Genomic DNA, 22,500 nt, shown 5'->3' on the forward strand with positions numbered 1-22,500 from the left:
AGGAAAGTTTTGGGAGGAGAAAATAGAAATGAAAACTTCCAACTCTTCTCATTTCCTCTGCTCTCCTCCTCCCTCCATCATCTATCCATCAACTCCGCCTGCTGCTAAATAGTCCTCGGAGGAAATAGAAATTAATGAGACGTCCTACTGCGCACTTGTACTCCTCCCCTCTCCTCTTCCTCACATATACTCATCTCCTCTCCTTTTTCCCTCATTTTCTCTCCTCTCCTCTCATCCCCTCCCCTCCCTTCCCCTCCCTTATACTCCTCTCCTCTTCTCTTCTCTTCTCTTCTCTTCGCTTCGCTTCTCTTCCCCACTTATACTCCCTCGCCTCTCCTCTCCTCTCCTTTTCTTTCCTCTCCTCTGCTCTCTTCTCCTCTCCTTCTGCTGGTGCTTTGGCAGAACGTTTTCAGAAGCGAATTTGAAAAGAAAAAGGGGGATCTCCTTGCGTTCCCTCCACCCCCCAACCCCATGCTGCATGGCAGGCCTCCTCCTTCTTCACCTCCCTCTGTTCTCCCTCCTTCCTCACCTCTTCCTATTCCCCTCCCTCTTCCTGCTGCTGAATAATCCACAGAGGAGACTACTAGTCTTCCTCACTTTTACCTCTCCTCCTCTCTTCCTCTTCCTCCCCCTCTTTTCCCTCCTCCATCTTCCTCTTCTCTTCTAATGAAATTTCCCTCCTCCTCCCTCCTCTCCCCTCCTCCTCCTCTTCTCCTCCCTCCTCTCCCCTCCTCCTCCTCTTCTCCTCCCCGTCCCACTCTTTTCCTCTACTGTACTTTTCCTCTTGTCTTTCTCTTCTCTTGTCTTTCTCTTCTCTTGTTCTTCTCCTCCTCAGTCTTCTCCTCCTCCTTTGTTCTCCCTCTCCTTCTCTTTTTCTCTCCCACCCTTCTCCTGCTGCTATACTCCTCACCCATGACCATCTGGCCCTCCTGAAGAACACACCTCCTGGGCGGCGGGAAAGAAGCTAATGAGTCAAACCAGATGTGTGAGGATGAGTGAGTTGGACTGTGTGTGTGTGCGTGTGTGCGTGTGTGCGTGTGCGCGTGTGCGCGCGTGCGTGTGTGCGTGTGTGCGTGTGTGCGTGTGTGCGTGTGTGCGTGTGTGCGTGTGTGCGTGCGTGCGCGTGTGCGTTGCTAGCCGGGCATATGCGGGGTGGGCCACGGTAAGGCAGGAGGAGAGAAGGAGGGAGGGAAGGTGAAAATGTGAAACACTTCAGTTTCCTGTGAGCCTGACGCTGAGGACTTGTTGAATCACATTTCTTATCTTTCTTTAGAGACGTAGCATCAAGGACTGATAAGCCACACAAAACACAAATAACATTAAATTGAAACGTTCAGACTAGGTTCTGTGATTTCCAGACTACCACAATAGCTTCCCAAAGAGCTGTGTACACTCATGCCATATCTACAGTATGTGCCTAATCTATCGGTATATACATTTCATATATTTATGATTGTCGATGTATGCTTCTGGACAGCTTAATTTCCTTTGGGATACGTATTTCCTCTCTGTTGTAATCCTACTTTGAGATGCTGGTAGGAAGATTAGCAAGGGGATTAAGTCTTGGGCTGATGTGCTTTTTTCCCCACACACAGGGCAGAGGTCACCTACCAGGTCGCATGAAGTTGACACTGATGCTACAGAATAGATAGCTTGACCTACATTTTTATGCAATCAGTGGAAATATGTAGATGTGTGACCTCTTGCAATGGCGTCGCCCCACCTCCGTGGAAAAAAATAATCAGCCTAGGCAGGGCAACTTATGGGGGGCCTGTTTAAATTGAAAATAAAATAACAACCTTTGAATTTTGATTTTAAAATATATTGTCAATTAGAATAAAGCTGCAATCCATGTGTGTGTGTGTGTGTGTGTGTGTTTGCTAGTTTGACCACCACCGCAAGTGGCAGGGAGAAACTACAATTGGTTTGTATATTTAGTGCATAAGGTAGGTATAGTTTCACACTATATGCAAAAAAATAAGTAACATAAGGTACAGCAGGTCAACTTCACACATCCGTGAGCAAAGGCCATGTGAGAATTCAGCCAGAGGCATCAAAACGGACAAAAAAAAGAATAATTTACCATACACACATGCTCTACTGACCTTATAACATATTTTAGGTATAGTGTTACAAAGTGTGAAGCATCAAGTAATATGTGGTATTCCATTGGGTTGATGTAGTGAATTTAGTACAATGTAACTTATACCGGACGATTCTCATTAACCCAGGACCTGGTGGTGAACAGAGCAGAGAGCTACAAGGTACAAAGTTCATTCCTTAGATTATGTAAGTGCATAATGTTACATGATGGGCGGAAAAGCGACGTTGTAAACAACCGGACTTTATGATCCGAAAAGAAGTCCAGTTTCTCACAATGTACACCTTCTGACTAACGTGGTGACCTACAATGCAACGAAAATCTTAACAGACAATACTACACGTTGTTAGATTGAGACACAACGTGCACCATAAAAGATAGTGTTACAACCCCACAATGGTCTCAAGCTTGAAACTACATCCACATTCGTCATGCAAAAGTTTTAAATAGCTTTACTAAATAGCTTTAACCTTCTCGCACCCTCAGGCCTTGCATCACTTGTACACATCAATTGACTGACATCGCTCAGTGATGTCTGTGGATGTAGCGATGGGTTAACATTGTGTGTGCACTGTGTGTGTGTGTGTGTGTGTGTGTGTGTGTGTGTGTGTGCACTGTGTGTGTGTGTGCACTGTGTGTGTGTGTGTGTGTGTGTGTGTGTGTGTGTGTGTGTGTGTGTGTGTGTGTGTGTGTGTGTGTGTGTGTACTGTGTGTGTGTGTGTGTGTACTGTGTGTGTGTGTGTGCGTGTGCGTGTGCGTGTGCGTGTGTGCGTGTGTGTGTGTGTGTAATCTGGTTTGTGAACACACATCATCCGCACAACATCTCCCATGCACATCTCTCCGTCACAGTCTCCACATCTGTTTTGTCTGTCCCACAACTCCTTTTCTCTCCACCTCATTTCTGTGTGTGCGTGCGTGCGTGTGTGCGTGTGTGCGTGCGTGCGTGCGTGCGTGCACTCACTTGAGGATCATCTGGAAGGAGCTGTAGTTGAAGGTGTACCCGCCCACCACCCACATGACCTTCTCCTGCACCACGGCCCGGTGCGAGGCCCGGCCCAGAGACGTCCCGAACGGCTTCACGCTCGGCATGAACCAGTACGACTCCGTAGAAGGCACCGTCAGAGAACAGTCCGGACCTGTGGAGAGAGAGAGAGGGGGAGAGAGAGAGAGAGAGAGAGAGAGAGAGAGAGAGAGAGAGAGGAGGAGAGGGAATGAGAGAAGGAGGAAAGAGAGACATATTTTTATCATGATATGTTCGAAATAATATAAACACACAGATGGGAGTGAAGGGAGTAAGAGAGAGAGAGAGAGACAGAGAGAGAGAGAGAGAGAGAGAGAGAGAGAGAGGGAGAGAGACTGACTGAGACAAAAGAGCGAGAGGGAGAGAGTGTCAATGAAAAAGGTAGAAAAAGCGAAGAAAAAAGAGAAGGATAAAAACGAGAAAGGAAGTTATTAGTTAAAAAAGAAAGAAAGAAAGAACGAACTAAAGAAATGGGGGCAGGAGATGAAAACAAATGGGTACAAAATGACCATCAGTTGTGCAGCGTTACATGGGAACATCCATCAGTGGAGCATTGCAGAGCCAAAAAAGACAGAGTGGACGAGCAGGGGGATAAGGGATTACCAAAATAAAAGCACCGAAGGACGAGAGGAGAGAGTGCAGAGACAACGAGATAGAGAGAGGGGGGGGGGGTAGGAGAGCAATGCAAATGGAGAGGTGAAGACATAGTGAGGATCAGAGGAGAGGAGAGAGATTGAAAGAGAAAGACGGGAAGAGGAAAGTGTGAGAAAAAGAGAAAGATTTAAAGACAGAAATAGTATTAGAGTGTGAAAAGAAGGGATAGAGAGCGAGAGAAATGTACTCCTGAGAGAGAGAGAGAGAGAGAGAGAGAGGGTGTGTGAGTGTGTGAGTGTGTGAGTGTGTGAGTGAGTGAGTGAGTGAGTGAGTGAGTGAGTGAGTGAGTGAGTGAGTGAGTGAGTGAGTGAGTGAGAGAGAGAGAGAGAGGGAGGGGAGAGAGAGAGAGAGTAGAAGACACAGACAGAAAGACTGACTGCAAGAGCAAGAGCTGCACAGAGGGAGCCTAGATGAGTGAGTGATATTTTATTCTGGGTGATTCATGGGTGTACTGAGTGACCTCGTGTTGCCACAACCCCCCACCGCCACCCCCACCCCCCATCAGCCTCCTGGTGACGCAGGGACCAAGTTAATGACAGCGCCTCGCTTGAAGTTGCCACCCTCCGCTCATCGCCTTGACAACACCGACAAAACTCACGCATGGCACGTAATTGACTGCATTTCATCGGGCATGTTCCGCACACAAGCATGCACACACACGCACGCACACACAGTCTCACATTCACACACACAAAAACACACACCCACACACACACACAAACACGCGCATATGCAAGCACGTACACACACAGTAATGGACACATACCAAACCATCGTCTGTCAACGTGACCGTACAGTGCAGTGGTGTCAGAACCTCAAGCGAAGGCTAATTGGTGTGTCAACACAGTCAGTTTGGCCCTCAGGCTTACCATGGCACTTTAACGTTCATGGCAGGCGCCGTGCTCCAGTTTCACCAGCAGATGGCGACAGCACGCACACTTTCAAGGCATTATGATACGCAACCAGTGATAGGAAATCCGAACTCATTACAATCCAGTGCCACATATTCCAAATGATCTGGTTTTACCTGTCCAATTCAAGAAGGTGATTTGCTGGTTCAATGATCAGCTGATTGAATGGGGCCGGTAACATCAGGTCATGTGGAATGTGAGGCACTGGATTGTGACTATAGTTATTTAACTTAACTTAAAACTCATTTCTACATATTGGCCTTTGCTCCCTAGTTTCATCTTTTTTTTCTTTTTTCCCCCTTATTTTTATTTACTTATTTTCCTTTATCCATGTAATTTTATCTTATTCACTGTGTGAAGGCCTTTTGTATCTTATGTGTTTTATTCTTACTGCTGACTTTGTCTTGTTTTTAATCAAATTCTTAGTATTGCTTAATTTTAGTATTTTAGTCTGACACTGTACAGCACTTTGGTCAGTTCCTGCTGTTTAAATGTGCTCTATGAATTAAACTTACTTACTTACTTACTTACTATAGTTATTCTAGATCTCTGGAGCAACGTTCAAGAGTTCAAGTCCATGCACAGCAGCCACTTGAACCACAGAAGAGCGTGTTGGAGACCACCCACAATTTACGCAATTTACACAATTGTGGTGAGATTTCAGCTATGTTTACATAGTGACACTGACGATCAAAACAGAAGACGCAAAAGTGGTGTCTTATCTTCAAATTTCCAATGCCTTTTACTCAAGGATGATTGCGAGTGTAAACGATATAACATTTCATCTGAAGTGTCTTTCGTTTACACAGCAACGGGGACAGATTTTGATCCCCATTTCTTGAGTGCGGAGGGGCCGTTTGTGGCCCGACCAAAGCAGAGCAGCATGATGTCAGAACGCCAAGTCCACAGCACACAAAGCCTTGAGCATAGAGATTCACCACTGAAGACGTGTTGGATACAGCTTGGGGGTGAGGTGTCAAAACTGACGCTGGTAGAACACACAGGTGGGATACGATGCAGTGAGGGAGGGATGATGTGAGCGACTGACACAGAGCGACAGGTTGCGAAGGAGAGGAGAGAGGAGAGAAGATGGACAGAATGAGAGCGACGGAGAGACAAAGATGGATAACAAGATGTGAAGAAGAGAGGCGGGAGGAGGAGACGGGGTTGAGAACAAACGAACAGGTGTAAAGACAGATGGGAGGGAGGCTTGAAAGTTACTGCATACACAAGGGTGAATTAAGACTGCCTGGGGCCCCTAGGCTACAGGTTGATGAGGGCCCCCCAGAAGGCAAAATTTGTGACAAATTTATGTGGACAGTATTATAACTACAAGCTAAGAATTAAGGATAACATGTTGGCCAGCTGTACTCAACTGTGTCTCTGTGTGTCTCTGTGTGTCTGTCTATGTGTGTCTGTCTATGTGTGTCTGTCTATGTGTGTCTGTCTATGTGTGTCTGTGTGTGTGTGTCTGTCTGTGTGTCTGTCTGTGTGTCTGTCTGTCTGTCTGTGTGTGTGTGTCTGTGTGTGTGTGTCTGTGTGTGTCTGTGTGTGTCTGTGTGTGTCTGTGTGTGTCTGTGTGTGTCTGTGTGTGTCTGTGTGTGTCTGTGTGTGTCTGTGTGTGTCTCTGTGTGTGTACACCCCACCTTGCCAGATCTCGTTGCAGACACACAGCTTCTCCCCGGTGAGGTTGCAGTAGCCCTGGTCAGAGCTACCTGTGTGTGTGCGTGTGCGCGCGTGTGTGCATGTGTGCATGTGTGTGTGTGTGTGTGTGTGTGCCCCACCTTGCCAGCTCTCGTTGCAGACACACAGCTTCTCCCCGGTGAGGTCGCAGTAGCCGTGGTCAGAGCTATATGAATGTGTGTGTGTGTGTGTGTGTGTGTGTGTGTGTGTGTGTGTGTGTGTGTGTGTGTGTCTGTGTGTCTGTGTGTCTGTGTGTCTGTGTGTCTGTGTGTCTGTGTCTGTGTGTCTGTGTGTCTGTGTGTCTGTGTGTCTGTGTGTCTGTGTGTGTGTGTGTCTGTGTGTCTGTGTGTCTGTGTGTCTGTGTGTGTGTGTGTCTGTGTCTGTGTCTGTGTCTGTGTCTGTGTCTGTGTCTGTGTCTGTGTCTGTACCCCACCTTGCCAGCTCTCGTTGCAGACGCACAGCTTCTCCCCGGTGAGGTCGCAGTAGCCGTGGTCGGGGCTGCCGCAGTTGTTCCGGCAGTAGGGGATGTCGCAGGCCTCACCCTTCCAGTACTCGTCACACTCGCAGTAGACGCGCGACGCGATGGAGTTGCCCGTCGTGCACTTGCCGTGGCCCGAGCAGTTGTTCGGACACGAGTTTATCCTGAGAGGAGGGGAGAGAGGGAGACAGGGGGAGGGAGAAAGGGAGGGATGGATAGAGGGGGAGAGAAGGACAAAAAAAGAGAGAGAGAGACAGAAAGAGGAAAAGAGTGAGGGAGGGAGATGTTAGCATCCTTTTATTTTGATGACTTTTTTTTTTGAAGCACCCTTTGAATGAAACACCCTGAGAGAGAGGAAACAGAAAGAGTAAGCGAGAGCCAGAGGGGAAGGGAGAGCTTATCATCATCGTTTTGATGGTTTGTGACCCAAGCAGTTGTTCAGACACAAGTTTTTTTTCCTTGGAAAGGGAGAAGGAGGACAAGAGAGAGCGAGGGAGAAGTTAGCGGAGAGCAAGGGAGAAGTTAGCCGAGAAAGAGAAATGGAGAGAGAGAGAGAGAGAGAGAGAGAGAGAGAGAGAGAGAGAGAGAGCAAGAGAGAGAGAGAGAGAGAGAGAGAGAGAGACAGACAGACAGACAGACAGACAGACAGACAGACAGACAGACAGACAGACAGACAGACAGACAGACAGACAGACAGACAGACAGAGAGAAGTGGAAAGGTCATCCTCATCGTTTTGTTATTATGTTGGCCGAGATGTTGTCCGGACAAGAGTTTGTCCTGAAAGGGAGGGGGCATCCTTTACTTTTCGCAACACTTTTAAAATGAGAAGTACCTTTTTGCAGTCAGACTATGAAAGGAAGTAGAAACAGTGAGGTGGGTGAGAGAGAGAGAGAGAGAGAGAGAGAGAGAGAGAGAGAGAGAGAGAGAGAGAGAGAGAGAGAGAGAGAGAGAGAGAGAGAGAGAGAGAGAGAGAGAGAGAGAGAGAGAGAGAGAGAGAGAGATGGAGAAAGATGGGCTAGCACCCTTTTCTTGTTTATACTACTGGAACACTTCGGCAACACTGGGTATAATAAACAAAGAGAGACCTCGGGGCATAGAGCATGACACAAGGGAGCTCAGAGCAGCGAAAGTGAAATGGCATTGAGCTGGAGAAGAAGAAAACATTAGGAAACACAGACTAAGCATCCGAAATAGAAATGACAGAATAACAGACAGAGACAGAGAGAGTAGGAAAGAAAGATGGGCCAAACCTAGGGCATAGAGCATGGCACAGGGCCGCTCAGAGTAGCCAAATAAGTGAAATGTCATTGAGCTGGAGACTAATGGGGGGGTTGGGGTGTGTGTGTGTGTGTGTGTGTGTGTGTGTGTGTGTGTGTGTGTGTGTGTGTGTGTGTGTGTGTGTGTGTGTGTGTGTGTGTGTGTGTGTGTGTGTGTGTGTGTGTGTGTGTGTGTGTGTGTGTGTGTGTGTGTGTGTGTGTGTGTGTTGGGGTTGTATAAAGACAAAGAAAATGCAGACTAAGCCTCCAAAATAGAAATGACAGTATGAGAGTAACAGAGAAAGAAAGCTGCTTATTGGCAGTGATGGAGAGAGACTAAGACACCACCTGATAAACAAAGCCATTTGACATGATCAGAGAAGACAGAGAGAAGCAGGGAGAAACAAAGAGGAGGAGGAGGAGGGGGAGAATTGACAACAAGGAAAGGGGAAAACAGGTAGCGGGAGAGTATAAAAAGGTAGAGTATAAAAGAAAGCAGAAAGCAAATAAGAAAGGTAGAGAAAGACACAAGAAGATAGAGAGAGGGGGGGAGAACATAGACAGTTAGAGAGGGAGAGAGAGTGGAGGTTGAAGAGAAAAGTAAAGAGAATGAGGGGAATACAAAGAGAAGGCAAGAGCGAGAGAGCAAGAGAAAGAGAGAGAGAGAGAGAGAGAGAGAGAGAGAGAGAGAGAGGGAGAGATAGAGAGAGATAGGGAGAGGGAGAGAAAGAGAGAGGGAGAGATAGAGAGAGATAGGGAGAGGGAGAGGGAGAGGGAGAGGGAGAGGGAGAGGGAGAGGGAGAGGGAGAGGGCGGGAGAGAGAGAGATAGAGAGAGAGATAGAGATAGAGAGAGAGAGAGAGAGAGAGAGAGAGAGAGAGAGAGAGAGAGAGAGAGAGAGAGAGAGAGAGAGAGAGAGATAGAGATAGAGATAGAGCGTAGGAGGTGAGAAAGTAGGAGGTGGTGAGAAAGAAAGATGCACGAGTGTTGCGATAAGACCTGGGTTAAGGTGGCTGGCGTAATAGGGGTGACTGAGGCAGTTGTGATGGAAAGGCGAAAAATTGAGGAGAGAGAGAGAGAGAGAGAGAGAGAGAGAGAGAGAGAGAGAGAGAGAGAGAGAGAGAGAGAGAGAGAGAGAGAGAGAGAGAGAGAGAGAGAGAGAGAGAGAGAGAGTGTGTGTGTGTGTGTGGTGTGTGTGTGTGTGTGTGTGTGTGTGTGTGTGTGTGTGTGTGTGTGTGTGAGCGTGTGAGCGTGTGAGCGTGTGTATGTGTGAGCGTGCATGTGTGCGTGCGTGTGTGAGCGTGCATGTGTGCGTGTGTGTGTGAGCGTGCGTGCGTGCGTGCGTGCGTGCGTGCGTGCGTGCGTGCGTGCGTGCGTGCGTGCGTGCGTGCGTGCGTGCGTGCCTGCGTGCGTGCGTGCGTGCGTGCGTGCGTGCGTGTGTGTGTGCATGCGTGTGTGAGAGAGCGTAGATGTGTGCGAGACAGCATGCATGTGTGAGTGCGTGCGTGCATGTGTGAGTATGTGCGTGCGTATGTGCGTGTGTATGTGTGTGCGCATGTGTATGTGAGTGCGTGCGTGCGTGCGTGCGCATGTGCGTGCGTATGTGCGTGCGTGCCCACGCCCATGTCAGGAGTAAAACGCGTCCTCTCTGGAGAGAGGGGATCAGGGCCGGCTAATGCGGCGCGGTGATTGCGTTCGGAATTAAAGAGGCTCAGGGCGGACCGACCGCAGCAACCCTGGACAAGAAGTAAGCTCAGGGTGGAACGTCACCAGCACAGCACAGCACAGCACAGCACAGCACAGCACAGCACAGCACAGCACAGCACAGCACAGCACAGCCCCTCCGCAAGGCAGATAGCAAGCTCAGCATGACAGGTGAGGCAGGCCAGCAAGAGATACGTAGGGGACAAGACATGAGACATAGAGAGGATATATGAGAGAGAGAGAGAGAGAGAGAGAGAGAGAGAGAGAGAGAGAGAGAGAGAGAGAGAGAGAGAGAGAGAGAGAGAGAGAGAGAGAGAGAGAGAGAGAGAGAGAGAGAGAGAGAGAGAGAGAGATGGGGAAGGGGGGGGTTGAGAGAGGGAGCAAGAGAGGGAGATGGAGAGAAATGGAAAAGGGAGCTAGGTGTACAGACAGAACGAAAGGAGAAAGAAGAGAAGGAGGGAGAAACAGGGAGACTGGGAGGAAGAGAGAAGGAAGGATGGTGGAGACTAAGCACTGATTGTGTTTGGAATGGGGCATTTTCACATGACAGATACTTTTGTTTCAAAGCATTCGAAGCAGGTATGGGACACTCTTGCAAAGTGTACAGTCAATACGTAATGGCAATAACACAGAGATCTATACATAAACGGAGACCAAATTCAATGGACAATACATTCCACTTCACATTTCACACTTGCTATTTAATACAACATACGTGATGACAATGAGACAATGGCAGTATGCAATTGAACTGAAGGGTCCATTTGTATATCGTCATTGCAATGAGATATAGACCTGTAGCATATAAATCAAGACTCCACAAAGTCAAAAACACAAATAGTATACGTAACGATATAAGCATCTGGCTAAGCTGTTGCCATGGTGATGAAAAGGGCGGAGACCTGGCGAGCGCCTTCTGAGCACATAATTCACAAAGCTCATAATTATAGTGTCGGGGTGGCATAAACACCAGGTGACAGGAGGCAAGAATAACGACTCGCGGAGCAAATGACGACTGTCTGCTTTGACTATTCCACACTTTAAATAAAGTCATAACACACAGAGTCAAACGTCAGTGTGTCTGCCAGAGAGGGAGCGTTACAAACTCTAGAGTAGGCAGCCTGGCACTTACACAAAGGCTACCAGGGGCCTATACTAAGAAGCTGGTTCAGGAGCAAACCAGGTTACGTTAAGAGGTAAATCATCTAATAGAAGAGCCTGGAGTCCTCATTTTAATTAGATGATTCACTTCTTAAGTAAACCTGGTTTACTCCTGAACCAGCTTCTTAGGATACCCCTCAGCATTGAAGAGGCATGAAAACCAGATAACTGTCTGCTTGATTATTCCACACAATGAAATAAGAATGTCTGTTTGTCAGGATGGCAAATATGTAACATGTGGAGGTGGGTTAGCCTATCCTGGCTGTCGCACCTACCTAGGTCACAGGCGTGGCTTCTGAGTGACATAAATACCAGCAGACAGAGAGAGCAGACTCGCGGGTAAAAAAAACATGTCTGGATAGAGTCAAGCCTTATATACATAAATACAGGGCTCTACACTGACACCTGCCAGCCAGCCAAATGCTGGTGAAATTTCAGTTTGGCTGGTAGAAAAGACAGACTTACCAGCCCCTTTGACCCATTAGTGAGTGTGTGTTTGGCTAGTAAGATTAGCATCTACTAGCCATTTTGACTGGTGTTGGAAAAAAAAGTTAATTTAGATCCCTGCATACATGTACACTGCCTGGCCAAAGAAAAGTTGCCACCTTGATTTCACTAAGGAAATGATCTGGGAATGATGCAGTCTGTCAGGTCTCAGGCCACAGCATGTGCTCAAAGACTGAGGTCAGTTGACTACCTGAATATACTGAACAACCAGGCTATTGTGTCAATGCATTTTACCACACAGTCATATTCCAAGATGACAATGCCAGGATTCATCGGGCTCAAATTGTGTCTGGAGGGGTTCATGGGGGGATCATAAGTCATAATTTTACCACATGTACTGTGTAGGCCACCAAATAATCCAGACCTTAATATTACGTATTACAATAATATAAGCTCATTGAAGGTCTTTGGGATGTGCTGGAGAAGGCCTTCAGCAATAGTTTAAAATATGGAGGGGTACCCGTGGACCTCAGACTTAACAAGAAGAACTACACATAATCCACATTTCACATTAGACGATTAGGCTAATGTTCAGGAAGTGGTCATAAGGACATGGCTCTGCAGACGGCCCGATGAAAATGAACTCCAACAGTCGTTTACAAATGAGGCCCATTAGAGTCGTGACAAGCCGGCCATTTAAAACAAATGTAAAACGGCTTAAAGTGAAAGTAATTAAAGCTCATTGGAATTCAAATTGGTCCTCAGCATCCCTTGACTTCCGGAGGGGGAATAATGAGTCTCTTTGGCATTATTACATTTTGGTCCACTAGGGGCTGCAGCCTTCAACTCGCATCTATGAGGCTTTTCAACCTGAAAAAGTATTTGTATTCGGTTTCAGGTGATGCAGAAAATGCCACAGTCTACTCGTGTGGTAGTTGAAAGTGGAATGCAGAGATGAGAATGTCTTAGCAAATCGTGACAAATCTTCCACACGGTCTTTGCTTTTAACGATCACCAATTATCAAATGTATTCATTGGCATAAATACTGAATGACCAGTGACTAAGATTTAGAAATGATGAAATGCTAAGAGATGCTGCCAATTGAGTGTCTTGCCCCTCACTTACATCCAAAGTGACAGAGAGAGACATACACAAAGCGATAAAGAAAGATGGAAAGAGCCCTATTAAATCAAATTAAGCAAATTTCAATTGAGCGAGACAGAAGGCAATAGAGAGATAAAGAGAGAGATCATTTTATTGAATCTAATTAAATAGAAGCGAAAGAGACAGAAAAAAGAGAGGGTCAGAGAGAAAGACAGACATTCCATTTAGCAGAAGCTTTCACTCAAAGGAACTTACAATAGAGGACACAAACAGCTACAAATGTGAAGTGCAATACAGAGTTCACAGGCTAAATAAGGTTAGAGCAGGAACGTTTCATGAGTGGAGTGGACACAATCAGTAAGTCAGTCAGGCAGAGAAAGAGACAGTCAGTCAGTCACACAGACCGACAGAAAGCCAGCCAAACAGAGACAGACAGACTGACAGACATACATACTGAGTGCATCTTAATATGCGACCTTGCCTCCTCCACTTGCCTCCTCCACTTGATTCTCGTCATGATGACATCACTGACAACAGCATTATATTTCAATATCTTGCAAAAGCTCAATTGTAAAGTCATTTTCTCATTTGCAAACTGGATGATGAATGAAGAATAGTCCCCCAAAAATTATTTTGGCTAGGCTGACAGCTGGGAAACTTTATTGTTTTCTCCACGGAGGAGGGGCCAGGAGGCGTGGCGAGGCCACAAGCACAAGTGGAGGAAGCAAGGTCGCATATTGGGATGCACCCATACAGTCAAGTAGACAGAGGCGACTCTAGGTTCAGCTGGGGCCCCAAGCGAAACATCAATGCTTGAAAGAAATCTGCCACTACTGTAGCAAAGTGTGAGCTGTTATTCACCATCCAGGGGCTTAGGGCAGTGATTCTCAAACTTTTTCAGACCGAGGACCACTTTGTCACCCAAAAAATGTTCAGGGACCACCTGCCAACTGAATTGACAGTTGACGGGTGCTAAATTATATGCACATCACTTACTTCTAGCTCACATTTACAATCCTAATATTACAAATATAGTCTTAGAAAAGTAGAAATCCCCTCGCGGACCACCTGAGCTCTGTCGAGGACCACTAGTGGTCCCCGGACCACACTTTGAGAATCACTGGCTTAGGGGACCCAAGCGGCTGCCTGCCTAGCTTGGTGACAGGATGCACCTCTGCAAATAGATACAGACAGACAACGACAGACAGACCACATATATCATAACTTTCCAAAGTGTGGAGGTACTCACGAGTAGAAGATCTCGAAGCCTGTGAGGTTGTATGCGGCGTCGCTGAAGAAGTGGAGGAGCGCGTAGCCCGACGTGGTCTCCACCTCCGGAACGGTCTCATTACCACGCACCTCTGGCACTATTAGACCACTGTAGAAGGAGGAGGGGGAGAGAGAGAGAGAGAGAGAGAGAGAGAGAGAGAGAGAGAGAGAGAGAGAGAGAGGAAGAGAGAGAGAGAGAGAGAGAGAGAGAGAGAGAGAGAGAGAGAGAGAGAGAGACAGAGAGAGACAGAGAGAGACAGAGAGAGAGATTTGATTTTTAACACGTCATTTATTGTAACACCTTCACTAGTTCACATTACAGGATACAGCCATCTCCATAGGTCCAAATCCAGCATAGTGAAGGGAGGAACCCTCTCCCTCATATCAACAGCAGAGAGAGAGAGAGAGAAAGAGAGAGAGAGAGAGAGAGAGAGAGAGAGAGAGAGAGAGAGAGAGAGAGAGAGAGAGAGAGAAAAGAGAAGAGAAACAAGAGAACATTTCTTCTCAGGAGGTCTCCACTGGTCCACCAGTGGGACCATGCCAAGGCATCTCAGTGGAGATTTAACTTGCGCTCATAATCAAACAGAGATTACAAAACACACTCAAGGGGTTTAAGGTATCCCAACGTGAACCAAGCTGAACTCAAGTTGGTACCCCCATAACTGCCAGGGGCCTATCATTTATATGCGGTTCGTTATGTAGGCTACCTCCCACTGAGAGTGCACTACTATCTGATGTTCAATGCATATTTGCCATGATGAACGTCCCCCTGTGTGTGATGCGTGCAGCCTTTTAATGATGCCTAGTTGGGGGAGCGAGGGGGGGTGGGGGGTGGGAGAGATACTTTATGAGCAGGGCTTACCACCAGATAACTGGACAAAAGCTGGTGAAATTTCAGTTTGGCTGGTTAAAAGACCAACTTACGAGCCACTTTGACCAATTATGTAGTAACTGTGTGGGTGTTTGACTTGTAAAATTGACATCTACTGGCCATTTTGGCTGGTGGTGAAAAAAGTTACTTTAGAGCCCCATTTATGAGTGTTCGCAGGGCTCTAAATCAACACCCGCCAACCAGCCAAATGCTAGTGAAATTTCAGTTTGAATAGTAGAAAAGTCAACTAGCCACTTTGATGCAGTAGTGAATGTGGGTTTGCCTAGTACTACTAGCCATTTTGGAAAAAGTTAATTTAGACCACTTAAGACCTTAATTGAGAGCCCCGAGTGTTAGGCTTGGGAATGAAGGGGTGTAGTTCTGTGGTAGAGGGTGGTAGGAGGTGTGGTGGGATGGCACACACGGAAGCAGACGGAGATGGGGGGTGGAGGGGTGTCAAAGGGGTCACCCCTCCTGGCATGCATATACACACACACGCACACACGCACACACACGTACACGTACACGCACATGTACACGTATGCACGCACAAACACTTACAGCACACAATACACAGGGGTGTGTTAGTGTCACCAATTATTTCATCTACTTGGCCCACCTCTCAAATGTGCACTGCATGTGCATTGAACTGCATCGTCTAGACAAGCGATCCCCCTAGCCATCCAAATTCGATAGAATGCTAGAGCAAGCAAATCTATTTTCAGCGGGCTGGTGAGAGACACTTTTGGAGGCAAAGTCAGCTGAAAGTAAACTTTATTTAAAGTTCACTTATTCTACTAAAGCCTTACGTCAGCTGAATTTGATCATTTCTTTCACCATCTCCATAGGGCTGACTTTCTTCTTTCAGTGAGTAAAGAAAACTATTTAAACTGATGCTACAGCAGAGGTGGCTGACTAACAGACATCAAGAGCCACAGTAAACAAGAAGGATCACCGCACACTGGTGGACTTGATTTTGCTACTTTTTATTTAGTGTAGGTCAGGGGTGTCAAACTCAAATTGACCGAGGGCCAAAATCAAAACCTGGAACGAAGTCGAGGGCCGAATTCAACCATTACTTTTTAAAAATGGACTAAAATAGTGCATGAATGTTCATACTTGAGTTTAAATTTCACATACACTCTTTCCCATCATATTTGTTAGTTAAAATGTGTCTGCACATCCTGTGACACAGCAAATTTCATGTTTAACTCGTGTTACGCTATACACTAATGGTGTATGTGGGACAACTGTAATACACATTTGAAATGATCTCGCGGGCCAAATAAAATGGCTCCGTGTGCCAAATTTGGCCCCCGGGCCTGAGTTTGACATCCCTGGTGTAGGTGACCAACGTGTTTCGCCTTGCGCTTAGTCAGGTTCACTTTGACATTTGCATGCCTTCCACAGGTGAAATAGTGATTACCGGGTCACATGACCTCACCAAAATACCGTGACAGATCACAATAAAATGACATATAGAAATTCACATTTCATAACACTAAAGCCACTTTTCATAGGGATACATAGGGAGACATCAAGAGCCTTTATCCTGAGACAGCTTACTCACATCATACATGTGTAATGTAACCATGGGCGGCACTTGCATAGGGATGTATCACCCAGGGAGTTGATCTCGCCTCGTGGGAAAGGTCATATGGCTCAAGAAATGAATGGAGTGCAGTGCAGTGCTTTATTTGGAACTTTTTGGGATTCCATGACCCAGAGTGTCGGCCATATTTGTCCACATATGAACATACTGCATCTCAGCATTTTACTTTTTTTTACCGGTGTAATCTGAGGAGTAATCTGCTACTACACCATACCGGTCACAATTATCCCACCAACATGGCTCAAATATCCAGTGTTTCATAACTTTGTTCGCCTTGCGTACCCCCTTCACCTTATTATATCATACCATGAGTGCCCCTCTCACTCATGCTGCAATTTCTCTTCCTCTATGCCACTGTGACAGCGCCATTAATTTGTTATCATGACATTTTTCATGTACCTCTTGCAGTGTTCTTGCGTACTCCTAGTGGCATCTGAACTCCTGGTTGGGAATCACTGAAGACACCCATGGAACAGCACTTCTTCACTGCCAATGTATTTCTTAACCAGTAATCTCTCTCAACATCAAGGACCTTTGATAGACACTATCACTGCTAATGGGATGTCTTCCAATGATATCAAAGTCCCTTATCGTCAGCCCTAATCTTAATCCTTCATTTCCCTGACTGTGTTTATACAGCGGCCAGACTTTGACAAGTAGCCCGATTCGAGGGAACGCTGTGCTCCGTTCCGGATAACTGTGACCACACAGAAAGCTTGATGTATCAAGAGCAGCATGTAGCTGAGTCACTAGTGCAGCCTCGCGCATTCGCGCACGCATGTACACACGCACAGTCACACACAGCATTACAAGGATGGTAGTTTGTTAACAACCAGAGTTCAACAAGTTCACAGACATCGGCATAAAAAGCAGTTCTGCTTTCGTGGCACTTATCTTTGTAAGTGACAAATTAACGTACTCGTATCCTTGTCTGTGGCAGAGGAGAGTTGAACGGAGGAGAGTTGAACGGAGGTGAAGCGAGGCGAGGAGAAGTTAGGCTGCGGTCAAGTGAGGTGAGCAGAAAGGAAAGGGGGGAAGAGTAGGGTATGGTTGGGTAGGTATGAGAAGTCGAGATGGGTAGACTAAGGCATGGTTTGAATCTGGGTGTTTGGGTGTGTGTCTGTCTACTCTACTTATCCCTGAACTAATGTGCTTCAAATCAAATCATAAAAAAACAATAACCCCACTAGGCATTTGCACGTATTGCTCTCTATATTTCCTGTGCACTTTGTATATGCAAGTGTTGTGTGGTATGATTTGGTCCTCGATTGCAAGTCGCCAAATGCCATGTCATGTAATGTAATGTGGTGGATATGAGAATGAGGGGAGAGATGAGGTAAAGGCAATGGCAGGAGAGCTGAGGTGAGGTGGGGTATGGGAACGCAAGATGAGGTCAGGCCAAACAGAGAGACTGCTCATGGGAGGGGTGGTGAGGTGAAGAAGGGTTTGCTGAGGTGAAGCATTGTGAATGTATGATGAGATCAAATCAGGTAAGGTCAGGTAAGGTGAGGAGAGGAGAGGTGAGGTGACGTGACGTGAGTATCTACTAGACTAATGCTTGTGCTGGCCTAGCCCCAGGGCAGACTCTTGACATGATGCGTGTATATGTGGGTGTGTGGGTGTGTTGTGTGTTGTCTCTTCATTTAAAAAAAAAAGCCTAACCCTTCTTTGCATCTGCACTTGTTGTTCTGTATATTTCCTGTGCACTTTGTATTTGCTAATGATGTTGGCTATGATTATGTCCTCTTTTGAAAGTCGCTTTGGTTATAAAGCGTCTGCCAAATGCAATGTAATGTAATGTAATGTAATGTAAAGGTGAGGTGTGGCTATGTGAGGTACAGAGAAAGGAGGTGAGAGGAGGTGAGGTGAGGTGAGGTACGAGACATGATGATGAGTAGCGAAAGACAGAGAAATCTCAATATGGTCATATTGAGTCCCTGTCATAAATGTGTGAATGACTGAAATGTGACCCAATAATGAACTTTTACACCAGACAAATTAAAAGCAAATAAAAAGTAAACACACTAGTGAAAAGAGATGAGGTGAGGGGAGGAGAGGAGAGGAGAGGAGAGTCAAGTGAAGTAGCTTGGTGGGCAATTGTTTTGTACTACACACACACGTTTTTATAATGTATTCTGGATGTGTGTGAGTGTATAAAATATAAAAGGAGGTGAGGTGTAGTGAAAGTTTGTGTGTGTTGAGGTGGCGTGTGGCGTGGGTGAAAAGGACAGGTACGCACCTGAAGACGGCCACCAGGGGGGCGTAGATGGAGTCCCCGTCGTAGACGTACATGTGGTCCCAGCTGCACTCCGTCGCAAAGTGGTTGAAGCGTAGCCTCAGGACCGCGTTGGGGCTGGAGGAGACGGAGAGAGAGAAGAAATAAGGTGAGCGAGTGGAGAGGCAGAAAAGGAGCGAGCGAGCGAGCGAGAGAGAGAGAGAGAGAGAGAGAGAGAGAGAGAGAGAGAGAGACAGACAGACAGACAGACACAGAGAGAGAGAGAGAGAGAGGGGGGGGGGGGGAGGGAGGGAGAGACAGACAGACAGACAGACAGACATGTAGAGGGAAAGGTAAAGGGGGAAAGAGACAGCGGGTCAAAGAGACGGGAGAGGCATGGAGATAGAGAGAGAGATAAAAGAGAGAGATAAAAGAAAGAGATAACAGAGAAAGAAAGTGACAGAGGACAGACTGAAGCAGCAGCTAGGCTTACTCTGTGTTCACGGGCCAGTGAACAGTGCAATGGCCACTAACAAGTCAACTGGCTGGAAGACAGACCAACAAACCAACCAACCAGCCAGCCAGCCAGCCAGCCAGCAAGTCAGCCTGTTAAGCAATTCAGGGGTGCATTTCTGGAAAGCGTAGTTGCTAACTATGTTAGCTACTTTGTTGGTTGCGATGCAATTTCCCATTGGCAACTACTGAAGTTGCTAACTGCTAACAACTATGCTTTCCTGAAATGCACCGCACGCAATCACTGATTGCTCAACAGAAAAGATACAGGGCAAGTCATCCATTCAGGCAAGCACAGATGCCCAACAGAGTGACAAGGGGCATTACCATACGGACACATACACGATGGCATGGCATGGCATGGGCACATGGCACAGTCATGGGCCAAATGGATCCAGACCCCATCGCTACAGTCTTGCTGATTTTTATGCATCACATAATACACTGATACATTTCTATGCACAACATATTGCATTAATATGGTCAGCTCAGTCATGTGCGCATAACCTGATGCAAAACGGGGTTTGGCCCAGTTGGGTTACTCTACCGTCTACCACACTGCTCTCATATCTGCGGCAAAGGGTTAGGCAGGTTAGCGTGCAAAATAACCTCTGTACATGTTGCCAAAACTAGGTCATGTCACAGTCACCCTCTGTGCTCAGTGTTATACATTTGCAACCCGCCTTCTTTACTGTAGTAGTAGACTTTTAGTTCTACTGTAATTTGGTTGCAAAGAATGAGCGCGAGAAGGATGTGAAACTCAGACCTGTTTGCACTCAAGAGACCTTTATATGAGAGGAGAGGTAAATTAGGAGAGGTAAATTAGGTTAAGGTACAATCAATCGGATGGGTATCAATCAATTGTATCAATCAATCAGATGGGTATTGTATGCAATGTGTCAGCATTCACATTGGAAATGTAGAAAATCATCCATTAATGTTCAGAGCAGGTTTCATTAAAAATTGTAAACCTCCAGTGAAACTCAATTCAACTGGAGCTGGTTGTGCATCAAATTATATTACATTGAATACACATTATATTTAACTGATGCTTTATCTAGCCCCGTAGCCCCATAATGCATGCCGTTCCAGCAGTGGAATGCTGCAATAGTCACATTTACTGGATCTGGGATTTGAAACAGCATCCTTCTGCTGACCAACTCTACAATTGGCGTTCCACAAGGTTCCATCTTGGGGCCATTATTGTTCAATCACCATCTATGTAAATGATATCTGTGCATATGTAGATGCAAATGTGCATCTGTATGCAGATGACACTATTTTATACTGCTATGCCCCATCTCCTTCTGAGGCATTGGCAAAACTTCAAGTAGATTTCATTAAAAAATCAGGAAAATCTACTCAAGCTACACCTGGTGTTGAACTCAAACAAAACCAAATACATGTTATTTACAAATTCTCACACTCAAATCTTGCCTCAAATAAGTACTTTACAGGGACAGGTAATAGAAAGAGTGTCAAGTTACAAATATTTAGGCTTTCTAGTGGATTAAGACCTAACTTTTAATTCTCATGTAACCAATTTGGTGCGTAAATTAAAAACGAAGTTAGGATTTTGTTATAGAAATAAGGCATGTTTTAATGTTAGAGCCAGAAAGGAGCTTGTCACATCTACATATGTCTCTGAATTAGACTATGGTGACATTATTTATACATGCTTCTAAATCTGTGCTACGGGCTCTAGATTCTGTTTATCAATGAATGTCTTATGTTCATCTTGTAAGTGTCTGCATTGGTCTATGCTTCTTGTTATGTCCTTGTTGTGTATTTTACTGATGAGCTCTGTTTGTCTTGCTTGCGTGTTTTTGCTATGTCCTGAATATTTCTATTTGGTTATGTCTTGCATGTTTTTATGTCTCAATCTGTGTCAGTCTGTGGATATGTTGTCTTTGTGAATTGTTTGTTTCTGTCTGTACTGTGAGTCCTATGGAGTGCGTTTTGCGTTTTTGCTGCTCTTTTGGCTAGGGCCCACTTGAAAAAGAGGCAACTGCCTCAATGTGTTTTTACCCTAGTAAAATAAAGGAGAAATAAAATGAAAAAATAAAACTCCCAACCCATTAGTGCATAGTTGCACACATTTTCACATCTGCCCTTTCAGAGCAGGGACAAGTAAATAAATAAATAAATAAATAAAATGCATGATTCCAGAATGTAGACGCAATGACTTTTCTGTACCAGGGTGCACGCCTGAAACATCACAATTAAAAACATTGTTTTCATTTTATAGGAGCATAATGCTTTAGCAGACTTTGCCTCTGCTAATTCGCTTTCCTATTTCTGTACAGCACCCAGGTTTGCGTGGAAGTGCTTGCCTTCACTTTATACAGTCTACTTAATTGCAACAAAAGAAAAAACTTCCAAAAGTCAAATAAAACTTCCAAAAGTCCCACATTTCCACAATTGTCAGAATTGGCCACATGCATTGTATGACACAGACATTGAACTGCATGATTCGTGTTGCCCTAAAGGTTATGGCATGGATTTCCATTTGTTTTCCCTGGGACAAGATAAGCTCCTCGAACGGGAGGTGTGACTTCCTGTATTGTGAGAAGCAGGCCATCTCGTGGGCCTCTATGGCAGGAGGAGGGTGAGACACGGGATACTGAGTGCTAAGCAAATACACCAATCTCCGTTTCACCAGAAAGGCTAATCCAGTCTGTGGAACACAAACACACACTGCCGACGTCGACGAGACAGCGTATAGGGCCGGGGCAACCTAATCTAACCATCTCGCAACGCTGGCCAGACCTAGCCTGATTATCATCGACTTTCAAAATTCTTCGAGACTTGGTCTGACCAAGAGCATGACAATTAACATTTCCCAAACGGTATGCTTGACCTACCTCCCTTAGTGTGCTAATGGTTGTTTGCTCCCTGACAAAGTGGGAGGAGTTCACGTTTTTTCGGGGGCTCAGAATCATGTTTGTATTGTTCTTGGCCTGACGAAGGTTATGGTCTGGCCTAGCCAGGCTGTGCCCTCCTAGTGACACCACACCTTCAGCGTTGCCTCTATTCACTGACTGATGTCCCATGACCAGTTATGGTTTTCTTGCTGTGTTCTGTTTCAACGAGCTTCTCTGAGTTTGGCACACAGTACATTAGAGACACGCTTCAATTGTTCGGCAGTGTCCTTTAGTAAACATCTCCTGGTTTATGCATACCAGCTCGACAGATACTTTCCGAGTGTTGACCTTTCCGCTCTGCGTGTGTGTATGTGCATATGTGTGTGCTTTTCCATCCTCTGTAAAGCTGAGTGTTTAGAAAGGGTTGCAGAAGGAGAGGTGATGTTATTAAGCTATTTGTACATTTGGGAGGGCAGGCAAACAAATATCCGAGATTGAAGCGGTGAAGTGTGTAATACAGACAGAGAGAGGCAGAAGCACACAGAGGCAGGCAGGCTGCCTTTTTTTCTTTTTTTTGCAGGATAATTCACATGTCAAGGGCTTTAAAAAATAGAATGGAAAAGACGTCGCAGACA

The 22,500-nt window shown here is 46.0% G+C and overlaps 1 protein-coding gene across 2 annotated transcripts in view; it reads right to left on the reverse strand.

Annotated features, from left to right (window-relative positions):
- The window catches only part of atrnl1b (attractin-like 1b), a 302,089-nt gene that overhangs the window by 235,463 nt on the left and 44,126 nt on the right, over positions 1–22,500 (reverse strand). Inside the window, exons 3-6 of one of the 2 annotated variants that reach the window (XM_063220554.1) lie at positions 18,513–18,626; positions 13,771–13,899; positions 6,804–7,012; positions 3,063–3,237 (exon numbers count right to left, since the gene is read on the reverse strand). In XM_063220554.1, coding sequence (XP_063076624.1) covers positions 3,063–3,237; positions 6,804–7,012; positions 13,771–13,899; positions 18,513–18,626 — 627 coding nt within the window. Of the gene's footprint in view, positions 1–3,062; positions 3,238–6,471; positions 6,533–6,803; positions 7,013–13,770; positions 13,900–18,512; positions 18,627–22,500 lie in introns of those variants that run through there. The other variant, XM_063220555.1, reaches the window with a different exon arrangement.

This window comes from Engraulis encrasicolus, chromosome 17, assembly GCF_034702125.1.
Source record: "Engraulis encrasicolus isolate BLACKSEA-1 chromosome 17, IST_EnEncr_1.0, whole genome shotgun sequence".
Classification (NCBI taxonomy): Eukaryota; Metazoa; Chordata; class Actinopteri; order Clupeiformes; family Engraulidae; genus Engraulis; species Engraulis encrasicolus.